The sequence below is a fragment of the Vipera ursinii genome, assembly GCF_947247035.1.
Source record: "Vipera ursinii genome assembly, chromosome: 5".
In the NCBI taxonomy this organism is placed as follows: Eukaryota; Metazoa; Chordata; class Lepidosauria; order Squamata; family Viperidae; genus Vipera; species Vipera ursinii.
Window position 1 is genome coordinate 91,157,805 of NC_139518.1, and position 24,266 is coordinate 91,182,070.

The 24,266-nt window shown below is 39.0% G+C and overlaps 1 protein-coding gene across 1 annotated transcript in view; it reads right to left on the bottom strand.

Annotated features, from left to right (window-relative positions):
* Positions 1 to 273: 273 nt before the first annotated feature.
* SYNPO2L (synaptopodin 2 like) overlaps positions 274 to 24,266 on the bottom strand; it is a 61,147-nt gene continuing 37,154 nt past the window's right edge. The window contains exon 4 of the mRNA XM_083364180.1: positions 274 to 4,532. Coding sequence (XP_083220306.1) covers positions 2,209 to 4,532 — 2,324 coding nt within the window. The 3' untranslated portion in view covers positions 274 to 2,208. The remainder of the gene's footprint in view (positions 4,533 to 24,266) is intronic.

The following is a 24,266-nucleotide window of genomic DNA, read 5'->3' on the forward strand; positions in this document are numbered from 1 at the left end:
GATGCAAAATTCATAAAAGTGTTACTTATGTGATTACATTAATGGCATACATTTCAACAATTGCCTTGACAATTTTAGGCAAAATTGGTTTTGAGGAAGATGTTTGAATTAAAATGTTACTAAATATAAGTCTGAAATTCACTGAATGAAGGTCCAGATAAACTAGGACACCCTGTAATTCCTTTCCCATTCATATGCAACATGAACTGTTAAAATAATATAAATAACTGTGGCCAGATAGCCAATTCACGAATTGCAGTTCAGATGGACAAAATACATTATTTGCACAGTCCAATCCTTTAGCTCATGTAAATTTTTTGTAAATTGGCTACTTTAAAATTGGACTGAATTTTGGGTATTTGAACACCAAATTCTCAAGAATCTAGATATGATTGCTGGCAAAGGAGGAGCCAGGACAAGATTATATTTTTAGTGTTTTTCCCTTTGCACTTCACTTTTAATATAATCCCCATCACAGAACTTCCAAGTGACTGAGTGAACACAAAGTAATCTTGGGATTAATATCATCTTGCTTCTAGTACCACTACCCAGGCACTTTTAAAGATTTCAAGTAGCTGTAAAATAACTTCTTCTCACTTGCTATCTTTAATTAAATTGCAAGCGCCTATAAAAGGACTTTTGCTGATGTTTTGGCTTAATGATTAAATCAATCATCTTAGGTACGAATGCAAATCCTACCTGATCAATTTTCACACACTTGCTCATACTTCCCTCCTTCTACTTGCTCTCTTGTAATAAGAGGTGAATGCCATCTTTGATATTAGCAGATTCAGTAGTCAACTCTTCATGTTTTGCTCCTCTGAATTCTCTCAACCTCTATTTTTTTTCTCAGGAGCCTCCAGAAAATATTATTCTGATTTATGGAAAATGGCTGCCAAGAAAAGAGGTGATGAGTAAACTCTCTCAATATTTATACCTTTCTTGCAGTTAGGAAAAACGAGTCATAAGAAGACTAAGGTCTTCTGGCTGTATTTAAACCACAGCCTCTTAACCTGGAAGGCATTTCTATGCCTTTTTCATTCCCAGCCCTTTCAGTCTTTCTTCCTGGCCCTAAAAGTCATCCACAGTTTCTGCTATGACTCTGAGAAATAAGGATTTAGTCTTTAGCTCCTGTTCTATTTAATTACAGGCTGAGGTTGCAGATACATTTGTGTGAATCAGTGACTTTCAAATGTTCTGTTTTACTTATACATACATTTCTTCAAGTTCATGATGGAACACATTGAGTTTTGCCCTTATTTAATTTCGTCACTCTTCTAGCTCTTTGAGAAACCCGAGAAATAATGACTGACCCAGGGAAGTCCAGAGCTAAGTAGGACCTTGAATTTGGGCATCAGTCCAACATCTTAGCCAGAAATGTTGGCAACAGAATTATCAAACAGCATGGACTTGATTTCTAGTCCTGCTTTAGGCCTGAAGCCAACTGGGTGACCTTGGGCCATCCCTAAGAAGCAGGTAATAGTAAGCCACTTCTGAAAAGCTTTGTAAAAAAAAAATCTTGTCCAGGCAGCTGCCAGAAGTCAAGACTGATTCAGAGGCACACATTGCAAAGCAGACTGGAGTCCCCTATTTGTCTCAGAATGCTAATCCAAGGGCAAAATGTGGGGACAATGAGGGAATGAATATCTACCAATGCTTCCCTACAAAGAGGGAAAAAACCCACTCCTGGCAATTTTATTTCTTTGTCCACCTTTGGCTTTAGATTCAGGCAGGCTGTCAATTGAGCAGAGGTTAAAATTTATTCATAATGTTTGGACTGCTTCCTGTTGCTTAGGACGAGTCTGAGCCATCTACCATGTAAATGAAAAAGCTTTCTAGCTTCACTATTTTATTTTCCTGCTCCAAACCAGACCCCCCCACCCCCCAAAAAATAACCACCCCAACCCTGTTGAATCCTGTTGAAGAATTTCAGACCCAAAAAACTGAAGGATCGGGGTTTAGGAACAAAGATGGTTTGTCTCCAGTTTGGCTTCACCGATCTGATTTATAGGAATTAGGTTTAAATAGAAGGCAATCACAAAGACAAGTATTTAGCTTAAACATCTGGCTTGTGCCTATGGCCATTTTGCACACTGCACAGAAACAAATGTAAGTTTGCAATCCAGGGCACAATTAGCAGTGAGCTGAAACTAATCTCACTTACAAAATTGAAGGTGTTAAAACAAACATTAAAAAAAAAACTTTTTTTCATTGGTGACCAGATCCTGGTCTCCAAATATGTGCCTGCATTCCAGTTTGGGATGCCGAAAACCTGGGTCTAGCTACCTGAAAATTGAGGGATGATGTGGGCCGGCTTGAGGAAGCTCCTCTGTCCGTCTCGCTGAGTTCAGGAGAACTTTGATATTGGAGGAGAACTCCCTGATATGGCCCTGGGGATGCAGGCACAGAAGTAGAGATCACTTCTGATCTCCAAACTGGTTCATCCAATGTGGTGGCAGAACGAGGAACTAACACTGTAGGAGCCATACCACTTGAGGTTGGCATTGGGACTGGGGTGGAAAAACGGCGTATTTCATAGGTCCTGGTTGTTTTCACAGGGGCTTGCTTGGCCGGTGTGAAAGACAAGCTGGACTGCTGAAGTGTTGGACTTGTAGGGGCCTGGACACCAGTGTTTGGAGTCTCCCCAAAACAGAACATGGCAGAATTTAGTTGGTATGGTTGATGTCTGAGGAAGTCAATGACTTGGATCCCTGATTTGTGACTTGGTGCTTTTTTAACTTTGCTCTCTGCCTTTGTGGCCTGGGACTTGCTAGCTGCCAATGGGTAAAATGGGGAATGCAATGGGTTGTAAGCTATGGGAGGTGGGGCACGAATATTTGGTGAATACTTCCAGGAAGAGGGAAGAGAAGGTGCAGGAGATGGAGTTCTCGGCTTTGATGTTGGTACAGCCTCCACCACAAACTTATCCATTCGACTCTGTCGCTTAGCAAAAAGCTCCGCCCCTTTCCCCTTCAAATGAGACAGGTCATGTGCAGGAGAGGAGCCATTCACCATTCCATTAGGGGCACTTGACTGCTGAGGCTTAGGCGCCACTGGAGGTGGGGTCTTGAACTTCCGGCCTGAGAACTGCATAAAATTGCAGGCTTCTGCTCCCAGACTGAGAACATCTTCTTCAGGGCCTGACTCAAATCCTGCTCCTTGATGGTCCCCTTTGGGTTTTTCATCCAGATTCTGTACAAGGGATAACAACTCTGGATTTGGGGAATTCTTTTTCTTCTCTTCTACAGATTTGAACATGGGCTTCTTACTGCTTCGGCGGCGGGCCTCCTGCAAGATACCTGTTCTGGGAGCTGGAACTGCAACCCTCTGCTCCCTGGAGGCCAAAGGCTCAGAAGCAGGTCGTGGAATAGCAGAAACATTACTGGTGAATGGCTGGATTGGTGGCTGATTGAGGAGCTGTGGAACTGGACTAACATATGAAGTAGAAGATGCAAAACCCTGGGTTTGTGGAGAAGATAATGGGGTAGATGTAGCTGCGACTGCATCCACAGCTGGTCTAGAAGAGGATGAGAGAAATATGGAAGCAGTGGAGGTTCTACCTGCTCTGGAAAGTGATTTAGCTTCTGCTGATTTTGCACCTGCTGCTGACTGTACTGATGATGGTGCAGTTGGGATATACAGAGACACAGATGTGCTTGCTGTGCCTTTAGGTTGCACTGATGGTGGAGGGGCAGGAAGGGCTGTGCCTGAAGAAATAGGGGAAACAGGAGGGGCAGCCATTCTCTGATTACCTGCCCTCTCACTACTTTTTTTTAGCACTAAGGGTCTAAACACAACAGATGAAGTTATAGGACGTTGCCCAGAAAAGCCAGGAATGAAAGGCCGAGCAGACCTATTGAAGATGCCTGAGGTATTTGAAGAGATCTGGGCTCCCTCTCCAAAGATAACAGATGGAGACTGGAGCTGAGCAGGTTTAGGTGGTGGCAGCTCACTAGAAATTGGTGCTGATTCTAAATGGACACTTAGGGAAGTCTTTTCTGCCTTCCATGGCATTGGTGCTTCAGTACCAATCATGCTATGTGTAGGTTGTATGGTTGAATTTGGGACCTCTGCCTCTGGTTTCTGGACAGATGTATTTTCCAACATCTGCTTCCCAGTTTTCTGCCTCTGCTGCTCAAATAATTGTGCTCCTCTCCCTGAGGCTTCACTCAGCCCTTGCTGTAGCTGGGCCTGCTCTTGTGTAGGATGACTTTTGGGCTTCTCAATGTCAAGGTAGGTGTTTCCTCCATCTGAGTGGTTGGTTAAACTTCGAACATCAGAGAAGCCTTCTTCATCAAATTCTGACTCACTGGTTGGGAAGACTCCATCCTCTTCATCATAACTGCGGTCTTCTTCCACACTCCCAAAACTGACTAGGGTATATTTCTTAGCTCTCTGCCTGCGTTTTTTAAACATCAGAACTCCCTTGGAGTGGGGATTAGGGGCATCGGTCAACAGGGATGCAATGGTTCTGCATTTGGTTTTGGCTTCCTTCATGTTTTTTTCTTGCATGCTCTCACCACGATTAAGCTCTGCAAGGAACAACAACAAAAAGCACAGTCAGGATTCTATATTAAAAAAATCTACATGGATGCACAATTTTGTATAATCTGTAAGGCAAAAGAGCCTTACTGATGACAAGAAATGTGCTTGGCTCACATATGAATAATCTTCAAGGCTGCATTAGACATTCTTCTAACAAAGGAATGCAAAAACGTCATAATACTTTGATAGAGGAAAAGAAATCTTTGGCAATAAGTTTCTGAGACCCTTTATGATAGAGCAACTGAAACTTCGACGTGGCCCAACAAATTTCAATCTAGTAAATTCCTGGTAGCTATTTTATATACACAGAAATTATTAGACTTTATAACATCAAGATCCATCAGGCGAGATATACCATATATAGGGAAGACACTTACAAGGGAAAATAGAGTCCTAATACATCAAAAAGAAAAGATTTAGCTCAATTAGCTCCTAGTTGCACTGTTAGGCTTTCTGTAAGCCAACTGTTGTTTTATTGTTGCATTTTCTGTATAAAGGCACCACACATTCAAAATTTAAAATACCCACAGGTTCAGGTCTTTGTCCACTTCTTCCTCCATTTTTTCTGTCACTCACTCTCCTCATCACATCTGGAGAGAGGTCAGCAGATAACAATCTGATTATTGTAATATGCTCTATATAGGGCTGCCGCGAAGAGAATACAGAAACTGCAGCTTGAAAAATTATGTGTCCTTCTCAAGCAACACGTTTTACCTCTGCTGTATTGCACTGGCTACCAGTATGCTTCTGTGTACAATTCAAAGTGCTAGCAATGACCTATAAGCCCTACATGACATGGGGTGGATTATTTGAGGGACCACATCTTCCCAATCATGACTACCCATTACTTCAGATCTGGCAGAAAAGGCATGTTGTGAATCCCCCTCCACAAAGGAATGTCATTTGACAGGGCCCAGGAGGAGTCTGTTCTGTCATGACACCCACCTTTCCCCCCTGGAGCTTAGACTGATGCCCACATTTCTCCCTTTAGGAAGGACCTGAAGACATGGCTGTGCCATTGTGCCTGGAGGTCTTGCAGGAGAGGTAAGCCTTGGCAATGGCTGTATGGCTTATATTTACTGCCTCACTGTGACTTTGCTTTATTGAATTTTTGAGGATAGTTGAATGCTGCTGTGTTTTTATAGATTCTGCTGTTGTTTTAACTGTTGTGAGCCACCCAGAATCACATGTGAAAGACAAGTAGCTATATAAATCTAATAAATAATTATCTAAGGCAGGAAGAACAAAAATAAATGCCACCTGGGGTCATAAAGAAGAAAAGAACTTTTGTCAGTTTCTATCAAGTCAATCAGCTCTGTAGAATTTGCAAAAAAATATCAGAATCAATTTAAAATAATAGCAAAAAAATAATAATCTCTCAATGGATTTTTTTGGTTTCAGTCAATACATCAAGATTCTGTTTTTATATGTTTTAAATGTGAAATGTATGTCCTTCCTGGGTACTTTCCTTAAATTTTACAAAAAAGGCGGAAACAATCTTTTTAGTATCACTTATGAAGAAGCCCTGGGGGAAAAGGCAGCTCCTTCTCCTGTATTTATATTATTTCTCAAGTAAAATGGTAATTTATGTAGCGTAAAAAAGTAAGTCTTGGTTGAAAACACAGGATTTTGTTTCAAGGTTCTTTATATAATTAAATGTATTTCATTCTAAGTCAATGAAATTGCAGGCTCTCAGCTCAGAAATCTTTTGGAATTTGCTAAGATTTGAAGGGTCTATCCAACATTCCTGGCATCTCCACTCTTTTAGATAAATGTTGATACTGGAATGTTATCAGTTCCGCTATTAAGCAGATTGAGGGTCAAGGAAAGTGACATAAGACTCCATAGGAATGGAGGTAGAAAAAGTACTAATAATACTCCATATTCCCAATTAGAACAGAGAGCATAGAATAATAGGGTTGGAAGGGACTTTGGAGATCTTCTGGTCTAACTAGAAATACTTCTATTAAATTATTAAAATATGCCTATCAAATAAGAATTATCCACCTTCCTCAGTAGGTGAGTACAGTACTATGGAGGTTTCCAGTGAGCTGTGCTTCCTGCATTGTAACTCTGATTTTTAAAATTGTCTTAATGCTGACTGCAAGCTCAGCACAGAGATTACAATGTACTGACAGTAAACAAAATGTACTTTGATGAGACGATGCAAAACCTCTCCTTAGCAGTCTCAGAATGGCACAGCAGTGGTTGGATGACTAGTAGATGCTATAAAATAATCAAATGCTAATAATAATAAGAGCTCTCAGCATCATGGAAAGCAGGGAATAGGGTGGAAAGGAGAACGGTGTAGCATTTCTAGCAAAGCCAACTTTTTCTATTACATAAGGTCAAAATAATGATTCAGACACTTCAGCATTATTTTCACAGAGCAGCCATTTGAAAACAGTATCAGTGGTGGAAATAGCTGTAATATTGTCATGATAAATTATTGTTCTCTTAAAAGAAACTATGAATTGCACAATACATTGGTTCAAAGTAGCTTCCAACCCATTGTTGGTTCTGTTCATCTTACTTTCTCCTAATTAAAATAAAAAAGAGGTTTTTTCCCCTAATTCAGTTTCCTTCTTCTGGCAAATATCCCTATGAAAAAAATACAGAAAGAGAAGAATCTTGCTAAGTTCAGGACACAAAGGAAATGGGTACCTGCATATGGTTGGTCCAAATGCTTGATAGTAGCATCCAGTCCTGGAGAGCAGGGCATGCCAAGTACTGTTTTTAACTCCCAGCTCTCCATAAAGAGAGACAGAAGGACTAGAGTGGCTCCCTTCTGGAGCAGAATCAAAACCTTAAGAGTCCAGGTCCTTTGACTGCAACTCTGCTGGCCTTTTAAAGCCACTCTTTTGTCTCTTCTGTATTGCTGCTAAAAGCCATGAGGTCACTCTCACTATTTTTATCCCCCAGGCATCATCACTAAACAGGGTGATGGACATTGTCAACTGTCAAACACTTGCTCCACTTCCCATCCTCCTCTCATAGCTGGGGTTAAAATAAGACAGAATGTTTCTCACAACAAGTTTTCACACTTCTGAATAGAATAAAGGCATCCAATGTAATTTACCTAACACACAATGTGCAGCTCCTACCGCCCCCCCCCAAAACATTCAACTTGTAATCTTAATCAGCATTTGAATCAAAGTATTTTCACAAACTGAGTTTTTGCAACAGGTTATACAATATGGCACACTATTGTTGTTCACAGACTTGTCCTATTCAAATCCAAAATTTAATTTAATTTAATTTAATAATTTGATTTCTATACCGCCCTTCTCCCGAAGGACTCAGGGCGGTGAACAGGGCAATACACAATAAAAATCAAATACAAAAATTAAAAAAACCATTAAAAAACCATTAAACATCATGCCCATAAAATCAATACATATTAAGTTAAAAACTAATTTTAAAAACCCAACCCCATCCCGTCAGACCAGGCCAGCTTGTTCGAAAAAGAATGTTTTAAGATCGCGCCGGAAGGAGCGAAGGTCGGGGGCCATCCGTAGCTCAACCGGTAAGCGGTTCCAGAGGTCTGTGGCTAACATAGGAAAACTAATAACATTTTAAGTGCATCATTAAGCGGAAAAAAAATTTCCCTTCTATACCTTTGTTCTTTAAGATCCATATCAATGGCCATAACCAAACATTAAATATTGTGCTATTCTGAATCACAAAGAAGCCAGTCTTGTCATGAATATCATAATTCTCTTTGCCTTCATAACTGTGTTTTTTTTAAAATTTCCCTGTTCTAATTTGAATTGGCACATAAAAATAAGACAAGGTTCTGTAATCAGGAATGGTAGTAAATTATTGTGCCAGTTATTTACATCACTAATTGTTGGGATATAACTATGTGTAAATCAAAGTAGAGGTGACTTTGGTAAAGGTGACTTTGGCCACAAAGAAGTGGGAGTCAAGCTATTCTCCAAAGCACCTGAAAGCAGGACAAGAAGCAATGGATGGAAACTAGTTAAGGAGAGAAGCAACCTAGAACTAAGAAGAAATTTCCTGACAGTGAGAACAATTAACCAGTGGAACAACCTGCCTCCAGAAGCTGTGAATGCTCAACACTGGAGGTTTTTAAGAGACTGGACAGCCATTTGCCTGAAATGGTGTAGGGTTTCCTGCCTGAGCAGGGGGTTGGACTAGATGACCTCCAACAACATCATCATCATCATCATCATCATCATCATCATCATCATTATTATTATTATTATTATTATTATTATTATTATTATTATTATTATTATTATTATTATTATTAACCATTAAAGGAGGAAAAGCAACTCAGTCCTGGAAAGTGTGAGAAAGAAACTCAAAGTAAAACTGCCTTGATTCTATTTGGTATAAGATGGGGAAGATGGAAACTCAGACAGGGTTTTAAGATTCTCTGATTCTACTTTCCACCTAAAAAAATTATTTGAATTGTTGCCTTGTCTATTTGTTGAATGGCTTACCTTGAAGGGATGACATCAATCCTGAAAGCCTGTCAGATTTTCTCCCTCCACCATCTTATACTTAATATAATTAAAATCTGCCTTAACAAAATCAAAGTGGGATTACTTTGAGTTTCTCATCCTTTTGTCTTTCTCAGGACTCAGTAATCTCTAAAATCTATAATAATAAGTAACAATCTGAATAAACTGGGTGTCTGTTTCCTGACATGACCCTACCTTAAATACTTTGTGAACTGATGGAGATATAGAAAAAAAATTACTGGAGGTTTGTCCATCCCCATTCCAACAGAAGAAATGTAAAAAACAGGTGGCGTGTCAGCAACTAAGGTGATATGATGTTAGAGATTTTTCTTTACATTCCTTTATAAATTTGCAGTGATGGACCATTCTATGCATTGTTGCCATTCAACTTGCTGGATCTGACTGTTACACTGCCAATCATCTCTATTCAGGTGGATTTTTAATAATTGGTGTCTGAACACAGAACTCACAGCCCAGTAGGTTCACTGATAGGATGGTCCAGCAATAAATCTCCTAGTCCTTCCATACTATTTGGAGTCAAAATCTGGTGTAATCTAGTGAAAACTAGTGAAATCTAGTAAAATTTCCCTGGATTTTTTTTTATCTTAAATCTTTCCTTACACAACTTCCCACTTGTTTTATTTTTGATGAAGGTCATCTTGAAAATATCTCAAAATGAATCAAATATGATTTTGATCACCACCTAGCAGGCTCAACAAATACCTTACTCTGGCAGCCAGTAGCAGAGTGAAATGGACTGTGTGGATAACTTTGTGGGGTGAGGGGAAAAAGTGCTGTCTAGGAAAAAAACAGACACGAGAAAGAGGAGCTCCCAGTGGATTAACGGTTAAAAAAAAAGAAACTTAGAAAGGATCTGCCCTAATTGATCACTTGGTTTAAAGTGGTAATGGGAAATTTGTTCCATCAAACTTGAAAGATTCTGTTAATCTAGCCTAGCAGTAGTGTACAATTAACTCATCTAGTTGTGCTTCTTATCTGATTTACTTGGGAGGCCATCTATGAGACAAAACATCATGAACACCAATAGCCTATTCTGTTACCCAATTTCTCTTATATTGTCTTGAGAAAAGGATCAGGCACCTAGAATGCTCAGTGCAGACAGAAAATGAATATTCCATCATTAAAATGAAGGGATCATTGAACTTCCAGTTTGATGTTGTAGCGATACGGACACTGGAAGGCAGAGCTCTGCTTTCCGCACACAATTTTGCCCTGCTGTGGGCTCTAAATGGGCCTAAAGTTGCCCCAAAGATGCAATGAAGAACAATGGGTGCCTCACTGATCACAGAAAGATGGTGGTCTTTTTGTTCGATCTGAGGAAAGTCCTCCAAACCAGCATGGGAAAAACTGGCTACATCCCTGTGGCCAGCCTCCAGCTACTGACAACCGAAGAAACAAAGCACTAACTAGCAGATTGTAAACAGCGTGTTTGGAACTGGGTGAGAATATTGATCCTTTCTTTACTATTTTACAACTGAATTTCCTAGAAAAGGCTCCCAAGAAGATAAAAACCTCCGAATGTGAGAAGGAAGGGGACTGTAGCCCCACCCTTCCAGAAAAATGGAAGCGGCATTTTAATTTTTTTTATTGGGGACAGAAATACATAATACTGAAGTAGAAACAATATAAAGTTACAGCTTTGATAAATTTGAGAACTGAGATAACTGTTAAAATTTTCTCTTTGAAAAAATTTTGGGGTGAAATATAAGAAATCAACCTTCTGTTTTGAGACTGGAAAATGGATATAGAAAGACATCTAGTGATGGATTAGAGAATAGCACTACAACTGCAAGGACTGATGCTAAGCAGAAGGACTATTAAAAAACATTGCTTTTAGTGCTGGACTCATATCATGGAACCTATTGGATTATAAAGGCTATACATAAAGACCAGAAAAACTAGATGAAACTTTGTTCTATTGCCATCAAGATTGGTGATATTAGATAAGACTTGTATTTGGAGAGCACAAAAGTTCTGACAGAATATCTGGGCCTCCTTAAGTAACACCAGCTGCCTGCAATTAGTGCAGGTTCGCATCCCACCAGGCTCAAGGTTGACTCAGCCTTCCATCCTTCCGAGGTAGGTAAAATGAGGACCCAGATTTGGGGCAATTAAGCTGACTTTGTAATAATGCCGCTTGGGGGTGTGTGTGAAAAACCCTAATAAGCAGGCATATACATAGAATGAAGGCTACTGCTAAGTTTGTAAGCCGCCCTGAGTCTTCGGAGAAGGGCGGGATATAAATGGAATTAAAATAAATAAAAATAAATAAAAATAAATAAAATACCCAGACAAAAGTGGTAGGAAAACATACCCAGCACCTCCATTTGAAGCCCCCAGCCAGGTTTATCAAGGATCTGCAGGAGTGATGCCTCAAAAAAACCCAATGCTTTTCAGAAGGAAGCATATTCTATGGTACAATTAATTCACCAGACAATTGCTTCACATAAAGAAGACCCAAAAAGAAACTATGATGAGAATAAAAACAATTTAGTTAACATAAATGAGCAAATCTCTAATTTAAATCTACAACTAGAAAGTTCCCAGATAACGACTAAAAGTATGAACAAATAACCCAGAAAACAGAAAATGAATCAGAGGAAATTGATTCAAAGACGGAAGATATAAAAGAAGGGAAATACAAACTGCCACAAATAAAACCTTGCAAGACCCAGCTATAATAATGAAAATGGAAAAGGCACTTTACCCCCTAGATCTGCAAAATACACTTGAGGACAAGAAAGATTTTAAAAAATGGACTATAGAGCTGTTAGGGGAAATTCCAGAAATTGGGAGACAAAAAATGAAAAGAGAAGCTGAGAGAGAAGGAAAGTGGGAGTTGCTTAAGGAATGTAAATGGACAGAATTCCCCCTCAAAAATACCTTAAATAAATTGTCTTCCTCATTCCAAGCAATTTTCACAAAAATAAAGAAAATATTATTTGGTGATTTTAATTGCCTTGGCCTGGAAAGCTATTTGGCAAAGGAAGAAAGCTAGAGTTAGACTTAAAAAAGAAAAGATTTGACTTACCAGAGTCAAATATTTATGATTAAATATTTGTTTGAATATGACTAAAAGAGTGGATAATCCTTAGATATAATTAGACTTTTATAATAAGAAAGATATGATTTATAATTAGAATAGCACCTTTTTTGATATGGGAAATATGAAAATACATGGATGGCTTGTATACATGAAACCCTTAGCTACATAAATGTAACTAATCTTGAGAAAACTATAACTGACAAAGATATTCTGAATACTGATGGGAAATTAAACTTAAATAAGAACGTGAAAAACAGGATATTGATTTAATAAGGAGATTTAATTGCAAATACATTTGAAATATAAATTGGTTAGAAAAGAGTTTATAAACTGATATTATTGTTATTTGTATAACACTAGAAAATATGATCAGGACGTTTATATACAATTTTGTATGTATTAATAGTAGCAAGAATTGTATTTGCGTAGTGTTGGGAAAAAGAAAACAATTGGGGAAGAAAGGAGGATCAGGGAAAAAACACTGGATTGTCCAGTATTGAACTGATTTATATTGAAGAAGTTAATGTTAAATATGTGAACCCAGACAACACATTATTTACTAAGCACTAAAGATTGTAATTGTTAAAAATAAATAAAATATTTTAAAAAAGAATATGCATAGTGACCAACAAATAATTTTGCTCATTGACTAGTCAGTGTGTTTGGAATGATGCTGAAAAATATGAAATTGTGGGTATTTTACAACCTGAAGAGCATGAATATTTGCTAACCAATGTATATTCTATTGTCTAGTCCAGGGCTTTTCAACTTTTCACCCATTGTACCACTTTTAGCATAAGGCAACATCCAAGTACCACTGGTCGCCTAGCAAGGTGTCAAAAACTTGATGACCAAAAAAAAAAGGAAAAAAGTGATGAAATACAGGTAGTCCTCTACTTACAACAGTTTGCTTAGTGACTGTTCAAAGTTACAATGGCACTGAAAAAAGTGCCCCCCAAGTCGAGTTCCCCCCAAGACACCTGCCTGCCCGCCTGGCGGCACTCTTTCTCCTGTCTGAGGTTTTAATTGTTGTGAGCATTTCTGTTGAAGATTGGCAGCGGGGGTGGGGTAGGGTGTATTGGTTTTTATTTCCCCCGTCTGCTGGGTGGTTGCAGCAGGTTTTGGTCACTTCACATGAACCTGGGACACTGTGACCATTATAATATCTGAGGGTCCGGATTATCTGAGGGAGCATCTGCTGCCGGCATCCGCTTCCCATCGTCCTGTGCGCTCCCACAGGGAGGGCCTTCTTAGGGTACCGCCGGTGAAGGATTGCCGGTGGGAGACTCCCAGAGAGAGGGCCTTCTCTGTGGGTGCGCCTGCCTTTGGAACCAACTTCCGATGGAACTTAGGACTGCCTCCGACCTCCGCTCATTCCACCGGGACCTGAAAACCTGGCTCTTTGAGCTGTCGGGCCTAGACTGAGGGTTTTTAATTGGGTTTTAAATGTTTTAATTTTTAAACTTTGGTCTTTAAATTTAATTAATTGTTTTATTTTTTTTAAACTTTTGTATGGTATGATTTTAATTGCCCTGTAAACCGCCCTGAGTCCTACGGGAAAAGGGCGGTATATAAGTCGGTAAAAATAAAATAAATAAATAAATAAATATGAATCAGTTGCCAAGCATCTGAAAAGACCCTGGAGATGCTGCAACATTCCAGCTGATCGGCGCTTCTTCTGGGCTCAGCAGAAGCATCAGGATCAGCACCGACCTCCAGCTGGAGCCTGGCACTGATCCTGGAGCTTCTGCTGAGCTCTGACAGCCCTGCAGCTGCAGCCATCTCTTGCTCAGGCTTGTGCGGTGCTGCCACCTGTTCAGCTCATTCCCCTCCCCCACTACCACTTTTCTAGGATGGTCACGTACCGCCTGCCAGGGGCCAATGTACCACAGGTGGTACCCGTATCACTGGTTGAAATGCCCTGGTCTAGTGTGACTAAGAGAGTGCATATTAGTTGAACAACAAACAAATACAATGCAAATCCTTCTAATATACAGTATGCATGCTTTGCACATATTAATAAATGGCATAATGGCTAAAAAATGATGGGATCAAAATGAATTTTATGCTAACAAGATAATTTGGTATTTATTTGCTCATGTTCATAGAGCTGTAGAGTAACTGTACAATCATAAAAATGTGAGCTGGTTTTGGCCAATGGTTCATATATATGGCATCTAAATAAGATACTGCAAAGTTCTTTATGACCATTTTCAGCTTAAGCATTTAAGCATTTCGCTCTTTAGCAGATACATGTAGAAAGCACCCTATACCTGTCTCCAAGTTTCATATCTATCCTCTAGTACAGGGGTCCTCAACCTTGGCAACTTTAAGACTTGTAGACTTCAACTTCCAGAATTCTGGGAGTTGAAGTCCACAAGTCTTAAAGTTGCCAAGGTTGAGGACCCCTGCTCTAGTACTTGGCAAGACCTCTTTTGACAGAAGGACAGAGGGAGAGATCAGCCTCAACATTTACTGTTCAGAGTGGCATTAGGAAGAAGTTCTGAGAAAGTACCTGGATATGCGGCATATGAGGACACAAGTTATATATTTTAGGATCAAATTCAGTTTATATAAAGGTAAAGGTTCCCCTGCACATGCGTGCTAGTCGTTTCCAACTCTAAGGGCTGGTGCTCATCTCCATTTCAAAGCCGAAGAGCCAGCGTTTGTCCAAGGACGTCTCCATGGTCATGTGGCCAGCATGACTAGATGCCAAAGGCACACGGAACACTGTTACCTTCCCACCGTAGTGGTCCCTATTTTTCTACTTGCATTTTTTATGTGCTTTCGAACTGCTAGGTTGGCAGAAGCTAGGTTGGCGCTCACTCTGCTATGCGGCACTTGGGATTCGACCCACCAAACTGCCAATCTTCTGATCAACAAGCTGAGCGACTTAACCCACTGAGCCACCGCGTCCCTTTCAGTTTATATAAATGTAGACAAAAATTATTGGGATTTGGAAAACAGTTCCTCATTTGCAAGATTGCAGTAATCAAAATAGCCAAATCTTTTAGGGTAATCTCAGAGTAAGAGTTCCCACATTTTCATTTGCCATTTCAGAATGAAATAGTTGGAACAGTGAAGGTGGCCAAGTGAGTGGAGTTCTTGGACTTTGGGCTGGTTCCTCAAATTTAGAAATAAAGGACAAAATTTGAACTGAGCCAAAAATAATTTTGAAAAGCCTATTTAATTTTCCTGTGTTTATAGCAGGTAACATTCCATGCATGCTCAGTTTTAAAATATAATCTAGCTTTAATCCCAAATTTAGAAAAATGTCCTTTGTCAAAGAGAGATCATGGAATTGCACTCCTATTGATTATTCTAGACTTTTCTATAGCTTTTTATGCTATTGAAATAACCCTGTAGGCTCATTTTATTAAAATGTCATTTCTGCTTGATCCTATTTACAAGTATGCCATGAGAACTTATGGATTTTCACTAGGGTACGCATTCATTTCAAACAGATAGAAAGCTATTGGGAAGGAACAGTGCACAATATGAGGCAAGATGCTACTAGCATGCTGATGACTCAGCATGTAGAAGTTTCTCTGATTTAGGAGAGAAGACAATCTATTTTTGCTCTGTGATTGAATGAGCAGGTAGATAATTTGGGGGTATTTTCTGATCTCATTGAAAGTCCAGATGTGTCAGCTTTGTTCTAGCTCTGCTGTTGTACTCACTGTAGCATTCCTGCACAGAAATAGTCTAACAAGTTAGGATCTTTGCAATGTGTTTTATGTAGGATTGCTCTTGAAAATGTCATCAAAAATATAGTTTGGCTGCCATGATACTGTCAGGGATAGTTGTCAAAAATCATGCAACCCTATCTTGAGAGAACTGCATTGGTTAACTATTGGATGCCAAGCCACACTCAAGGTAATGATGTTGACCTACGCAACTGAAGAAATACAGGTAGTCCTTGACTAATTCATTTAGTGACCTTCAAAGTTACAATGGCACTGAAAAAGTGACATGACCATTTTTCACACTTATGACCATTGCAGCATGCCCATGGTCACATGATTTACATTCAGATGCTTGAGAACTGACTCAGATTTATGATGGCTGTAGTGTTCTGTGGTCATGCAATCCCCTTTTGCAACCTTCTAACAAGCAAAATCAATGGGGAAACCAGATTCGCTTAACAAAGAGACTTGGTGGAACAGTGGGCTAACACCAGCTGCCTGCAATTAGTGCAGGTTCGCATCCCACCAGGCTCAAGGTTGACTCAGCCTTCCATCCTTCCAAGGTAGGTAAAATGAGGACCCAGATTGTTGGGGGGCAATTAAGCTGACTTTGTAATGATACCGCTTGGGGTGTGTGTGAAAACCCTAATAAGCAGGCATATACATAGAATGAAGGCTACTGCTAAGCTTGTAAGCCGCCCTGAGTCTTCAGAGAAGGGCGGGATATAAATGGAATTAAAATAAAAAAATAAAATAAAACTATGTTACTAATTTAACAACTGCAGTGATTCACTTAACAAATGCGGCAAGAAAAGTCGGAAAATGGGACAAAACTCACTTAACAAATTTCTCACTTAGCAACATAAATTTTGGTCTCCATTGTGGTTGTAAGTTGAGGACTATCTGTACCTCTTTCTTTAACATCCTTAGATGCTGAAGAGGCCTTATTAGAAGATATACATTAAACACACAGTCTGGGCTTTCTCTATGATGCTGCCCCATCACAAAAGGCCAGGCTAATACCTGCCTGTTCACCGTGGATTTATATATAGTGATGAACTCTGCCAGAACTAAAGGGATGGATGATGTTGCTTATGGTTTTACTGATTTTAGTGATGTTCGATTGCTCATTTGTTAACCATTTTATCAATATTATTACTAAATTGTGACTTTTTTAACAAGTAGAAGATACAAATAAATATTTAATTAAATCTCATTGCAATTGATCATATCTCTTCACAAAAATAAGTACTTGATTTGAATGAAAGCCCTCCCAACTAATGGCTGCTTCTTGTTCAGGAAAAGGGATACATACACACACTACAGTTGATCTTGGCCCAAAGGCCAAGAAGTGAAAGATTTAAAATGTGTTGCAAATGAAATGGGTTTGATTATACTGGATCTGACCTAAGGTGGGCTTGCAGGATACATTCGGGCATGTTCCTACAGTATCTGCTGCTCCCTCCTTTGCTCTGTCAATAATGCATGGTAGCAAAATATGAAGCTCAATATAATACAGAAAAAGGACAAAAGATCAGCAGAGGTGAGTAAAAAGTAAAAAAAGTCAACTGGGACAAAAATGAGAGGAGAAACCAGTGACTGTGGTGTGAAAAGAGACAATAGAGAATGAACTAAGACAGTTCTGCTGCTTAGGCAACTCATTCCAGGCCCCAACAGCAGACGTCCAGAGTGGGAAGGCGGAAGGAAAATGTTCTCACTTCTCTGATAGCCCTGCTTTTAATTCCTCATCTTATAACAGGAGATCATGTCTGGGAAAGTAACGAAGGGAGGGGAAGAGGGACTGCGTGATCCTGAAGGAGAGAAGGATACGGGTGAAATTCAGTCTCAGTTCTGACACAAATTCAGGATCTTGGGCAAGGCCATTTATCCTTAGTGGACTGCCTTCTCTGAAATGAGTTCCCTTTACAGCAGAAAACTGTAGCCCCCCCCAAAAAAATTATTTTGCAAATTGTTTTTCAGTCTTTGCATTATGCTTGTGATTTAGCAGACTTATCGTGGCAGCCATTTTATATTGGTATCAATAACACGTCCTCAAAAATTTAAATGTGGTATCCAAACTGGTCCTACTCAAACTGCACCTATTTCTAGGTTAAAACTGAATATACTAATAAGCCCTAATAAGCAGGCATATACATAGAATGAAGGCTATTGCTAAGCACATTGATTTGTACTTTAGATTGTAAGCCGCTCTGAGTCTTCGGAGAAGGGCGGGATATAAATGGGATTTATATCCTGAGTGTTGTGATATTACAACACAACAAAAAACCCCACCCATTCAGAACACACCCCACCCAATCAGAAGACAGCCACGCCTCCAACCAATCAGAAGACAACCACGCATCCACCCAATCAGAAGACAGCCACGCCTCCACTCAATCAGAAGACAACCACGCCTCCACCCAGTCGGAGGACACCCCCACCCAATCAGAAAGCAGCCACGCCTCCACCCAGTCAGAACACAGCCCCACCGGCAGTTGGAAGGAAAGGAACAGCCAGACCACGCATTGCTCCTGGAAGCAGCAGAAGGAACACTCCGGCCTGATGATGACGGATGGGATTTCGTCGAAATGTCGCCACAACTTTCTGAAGATGAAAGGAACGCGGGAAGAAACCCGAGACTCTAGATCTACACATACAGACACCAGCGAGAATCTACGAAAACATATATATATATATATATATATATATATATATATATATATATATATATATATATATATATATATATATATATATATATATATACATACTGTGTATATAAATGCTTGTTAACTATTTAGATTACCTTGCTAGGCCCCAAACATGGGACAAATCTTTATTTCCTGTTTCAGCCTAACCGAAGGCCATCAGCAGGCAGTAGTCACAACAGTGACAGCTCATATTTGTGTAAATTTTTTAGATTGCTAACAAAGAATCAGTCTCCCTTTAATTCTTTGTTAGCAATCTAAAAAATTTACACACACACACACACACACACACACACACACACACAAAAAGGCACGCAAGGTAGAGAAAAAGAAACATAAAAATTTAAAAAAAACATTGAATTGCCAAAACAGTCTGTGCGTATGTATGTGTGTGTGTGTGTGTGTGTGTGTGTGTGTGTGTGTATATATATATATATACACACACACACACACACACACACATACATACGCACAGACTGTTTTGGCAATTCAATGTTTTTTTTAAATTTTTATGTTTCTTTTTCTCTACCTTGCGTGCCTTTTTGTGCAGAGTTGGTAATAATAGTTTTGCCTTGCTCATTATATTATTATGATCAGCTCAGAATTTTTTTTGTTTTACACATAAGTTGTGAGTTGGCTGTTATTTGCTTATCTATTCAAATTTTAATTTATATAATAGGTTCTAGGTGCTTGTTTATCAGAGAAAACATTTTTGGAGCAGGCAATAGAATAGTTATTTTAAAATCAACTTGCAGCTTTTGATTACCCTATGGTCCTGAATACAGTACTTCTTCTGTATCCTTAGAAATGCCACATATGATATATCTTGCTTTTCTGAGGAACATCTCACTGTTCTGACTCCATTTATGAAAATAAGTTATGATGCAGAACATGGCTCACCCCTCTAGGACAATCAGATGGAAGAGAACAGCTGAGCATGCCTTGCCCAGCATTCATGTCATGGCTGCACATTATTCAAAAGAGATAAATAGACTCACTTGAAAGTAACTGAAACTCCTAGCAAGCTATCAGGAAATTAAATCACTCGGGTCTAATTTTAACTCATTTTCATTTCTTTTTAATCACTTTTAAACTATGAAGTACAATTTAAGCCTGTTGTAATAATTCAGCATTTCTCATCAACTTGGAAGTAATATACAGTATGCATTTCTTTGCTAAGATAGACTATCTCTCTTCAAAGTATCCACGTTGACATTTGTCCAGTCTTTACTTGGAAACCTTCAATCAGGAAAGGACACTCTGCATTCCCTAAGTGATTTCTCTCTGATTAATGTTTCAAAAATATTTGGAAAATATTTTTATAAAAAATATTTTTTATCAAGATTTCCACAAACATCAGCAGATCTCTGATTGGAAAGAGATGTCTAGTTGTATTTCTTCCAGGAGCTCAAAGCAGCCCTCCTCTTGTTCACTCCCCCCCCCCAACACACACAGACACCACAATATCTTGGGGAGATAAGTCAGACTGAGAGGAAAGGATTGGTGCAAAATTACCCAAAGTGGACTAAAATCTCAGTCTCCATGCTCCTGGTCCAGCTCTATCCCACATTGTCTTATGGGCTGAGATAGAGGGATTATTCGAGATTCCCTCAGAGAACTTTCATAGCTGGGAATACATTTCAACACCGATCTCTTATCTTACTTTAAAACCTTCACTGCTAAACATGCTGGCTCTTGCTTTGCTGGTTCTATTCATGCAACACACAAACTATAAATTATCCCACCACATCATATCCAATCATGTATGAATCCAATCTGTGTGATAAGTGTAGGGTTTCTTGCCTTGTGCTCCATTGGGTTACTTCTGCACACAATACAAACAAAGGTAAAAGAATTAGAAATAATTTGATTCCCTCAACTCCATTCCCCCCCCTGCCAATGTAGCAATATACTGTGAATGGAACATGCCTAAACATATGTTAAGAATGGAAAATGTCATCCTTTTGTCCTAAAGGGAGAGGAATGACTTAGCCAGTTGTTTTAAACAGTTGGTTCTGAAATTTGACAAAAAGACGGCCAGCTGGCTTTGTGCCTGCAATCCTTGCCATCATTGGTTACCCTGAAATCTGATGGGAAAATGGCATGTTAACACTGATAGGAATACAGCGGTAATATGTGGTCTGTCAAATACGATTTTTTTGTCAACAGAAAAAAAATACTTCTGCCTACTTTGTTATATGAATTGGAAGTGAAAGTTAGTCTTCTCAGACAACATGTAAAGGTTGAATGCCATGAGAATGGGAGACATAAAAACTATATAGTAAAACAATAGATAGTGCAGAATGAATAGCAAACAGAAGGACCCTGGTGAAGTACAGTATGTTGGGTGATTTGGTCATACAGAAAAAAAAGAATGTAGGTTGAATTGCAAAACAAATGCATGAAGGAAAAGTAGTAGGTAAAGAGCCTTGGTGGAGCAGTGGGCTAATGCCTCCTTAAAGTAACACCAGCTGCCTGCAATTAGTGCAGGTTTGCATCCCACCAGGCTCAAGGTTGACTCAACCTTCCATCCTTCCGAGGTAGGTAAAAAAGGACCCAGATTGTTGGGGGTAATAAACTGACTTTGTACTAATGCCGCTTGGGGGGGGACAAAAGGCCTAATAAGCAGGCTTGGTGGAGCAGTGGGCTAATGCCTCCTTAAGTAACACCAGCTGCCTGCAATTAGTGCAGGTTCGCATCCCACCAGGCTCAAGGTTGACTCAGCCTTCCATCCTTCCCAGGTAGGTAAAATGAGGACCCAGATTGTTGGGGGCAATAAGCTGACTTTGTAATAATGCCGCTTGGGGTGTGTGTGAAAGCCCTAATAAGCAGGCATATACATAGGATGAAGGCTACTGCTAAGCTTGTAAGCCGCCCTGAGTCTTCGGAGAAGGGCGGGATATAAATGGAATTAAAATAAATAAATAAAAATAAAGGAGATGATCCGGAAAGTCATGGATGAATCTTCAAAAAAGAAAAGGTAAGAAGTTTCAAGAATAAAAAAAAAGTATGAATCAGTACATGAGCACAGTGGAAAGAAGACAGTTTGCAAAACAGAAAAGTATGGACTTTTTGGTGTAAACTTGATTTTAATTATATTTTATTTTCTCTTATTTCCTGCCTTTAAATGTTTTTGCTCACTATTTCTTTCTTTTTTCTGTGCTTTGCATAATGTTGCTTTTGCTTATCCAGAATAGTTTGCCTAAACGTACTGTATATAAATCTCATGGGATACTAGAAAATTGTTGAGCTATTAATAATGTGGCCTAGCTGAGTAAAAATACATTTATGGTTGGAGAAAATGACTAAAAAACAAATAGACTTTAAACCAGAATTATTCCTGTTAGAAATAATAGGAGCCAATTATGAGAAAGATTGCAGATATTTAATGTACTAATGGCAGCAAGAATTGTATTTGCCCAACATTGGAAAAATGAAAACTTACCAGCTGAAGAAATACTAATTAAGAAAATTCTAGAGTGTGCAGAAATGGATAGATTGCCTTTAAATATAACAGAGAAAGAAGACTCAGTGTACTTTAGAACATGGGATAATTTCTATCAATGGCTAGAAAGACGAATTAGAGAGAAAGGAATGTGATATGTAATTTTGAATATTTATTAGCAAGAAGAATATTGAGTGATTAATTAATATATTGTTTATGATAATTAACTATTATCTATTATTGTTTGTTAAATACATGAACCCAGACATTATGCTGTTTGCTAAATATTGAGAATGTTATTTGGAAAAACCCCAACCCCAACCCCAACCTTAACCCTAACCCTAACCCTAACCTAAATCCCAACCCCAAACCCGACCTCACCTTATATGCAACTTCTGTGTATTGTTATTTAGATGCCACAGAGTCAAGATCCCAAGTACTCACATTTGACCTGTTTCTGGCTATATATTTTTTTGTTTTAACAACCTTCCAATATGCTTCCATCTACTTTATCCAGTGGATTCTTCATCTTCTACTTCCCTGAAGCTTGTCAAGCACATGAGGACCCAGATTGTTGGGGGCAATAAGCTGACTTTGTAATAATGCCGCTTGGGGTGTGTGTGAAAGCCCTAATAAGCAGGCATATACATAGAATGAAGGCTACTGCTAAGTTTGTAAAGCCGTCCTGAGTCTTCGGAGAAGGGTGGGATATAAATGGAATTAAAATAAATAAAAAATAAATTAATTTTTTCTAATCCAATATCTGTTCAAATAATGAGCTCAAAATAAACAGCATTTTGTTGGCTAATCATTACCAAAACAGAAAAATCAGCTTTTATTTAATATTCTTGAATCCTTAGTAACCCTGTCTAAATCCAGAAGTGTTTATCTTCTTTCTTTCATTGTTTCTTAATGACCAGCTTTCAGAGTTATAAATTACCACTGGATCATTGCTTTAACACTTTAACATTGATTGTAGCTGATTATTTTCTCTGTCACTGTCTTTCTTCTAGAGTTCATATCCTCTCTAGTTTTACAGCATACTGTCTGTTTTTATCTACTTCACTGTCCAAAAACTCAAAACTTTCTACTACCTTCATTTCTTTGCAATCAGCTGTGAGTTCACTTCCTTCAGTCTTCTTAATATTTAACATTAGCCTGGATTTTTAAATTTTCATTTTAACTTCCTTATTTGCTCTTTAAATCTTCCTTACTTGCAGTTAACAAACTATATAGTCTAGGGACGGTATAACTTCTAACTTCACCTCCATTCCTATTCTCAACCACTGTTTTTTTTCCAAAGCAGCTTCTTGTTTTCCTTGCAAATATTCCTCTAAAGAAATAAGCTATTGATTATTTACATAAATAAATCTTTTATAGAAAAATTCCATAAATCTCAATTGACTTCTCCTAAGGAAATGAATCCAGGCAGTGGTGGTAGTAGTGGTGTGTGTTTGTGTGTCTCTGTGAAGATTGGCAAGTGATATTCATTCTTTTTATGTATCCGCCCTTCAACAATTTTCTCCTCTATTCTCCATATGTATTACTAACTAACCAGAAAAGTGGGGGGAAAGCTAGCAAGATAGGAAAGCTGTACAGACTAAACCATTAACTCACCCTGCTTACAGCTGTTAAATAGGAACAAACTAAAGAAAGTATTTATCATGATCACAAGGCCAGGAGTGATAAACAAGACTTTAAGAAAAGAACAAAGTGTGAACAAATACTTTTTGCAAGGATCAGCAGAGGTATCATGACCCACAGAATGTAGGATGGAAATAAGGTGTGGGAAGATTTCTGTATAAAGTGGTCTTTGGAATCTCTTATCTCCTTTAAATTGACCTAGCAAGTAAAAGACAAGGGCATTCTCTGTTTTTGCCCTTGTTTTCACTTTTCTTCCTTTTTGCTAGATCTGATATGTGTGTGTGAATGGGAATGTGTATGCTTGCAGAACAGGTGGTAACAAATAGTTAGAAAACTCTCAATCATGCTCCTAGGTCAATGATGGCAAACCTTTTAGAGACCGAGTGCCCAAACTGTGACCCAAAACCCACCTATGTATCGTCGGGTGCCAAGTGGGCATGGACCATTGGGTGGGTGTGGCTATGGTGGTAAAAAAATCAATCAATTATTCCAACATTGCAAGATCTTTTTTTTTCCCCGTGAGAAGTTGAAATTGATTGATTGCTTGAACCTTTTTTTTTGCACATGGCGGTGGAAGCCTAAAGCGAAAAGGTTTTATAAAACCCAGCTGAAGGCTTAGGACTGGGGCGATGGCGCGCGTGTCCACAGAGAGGGCTCTGCATGCCACCTGTGGCACGCGTC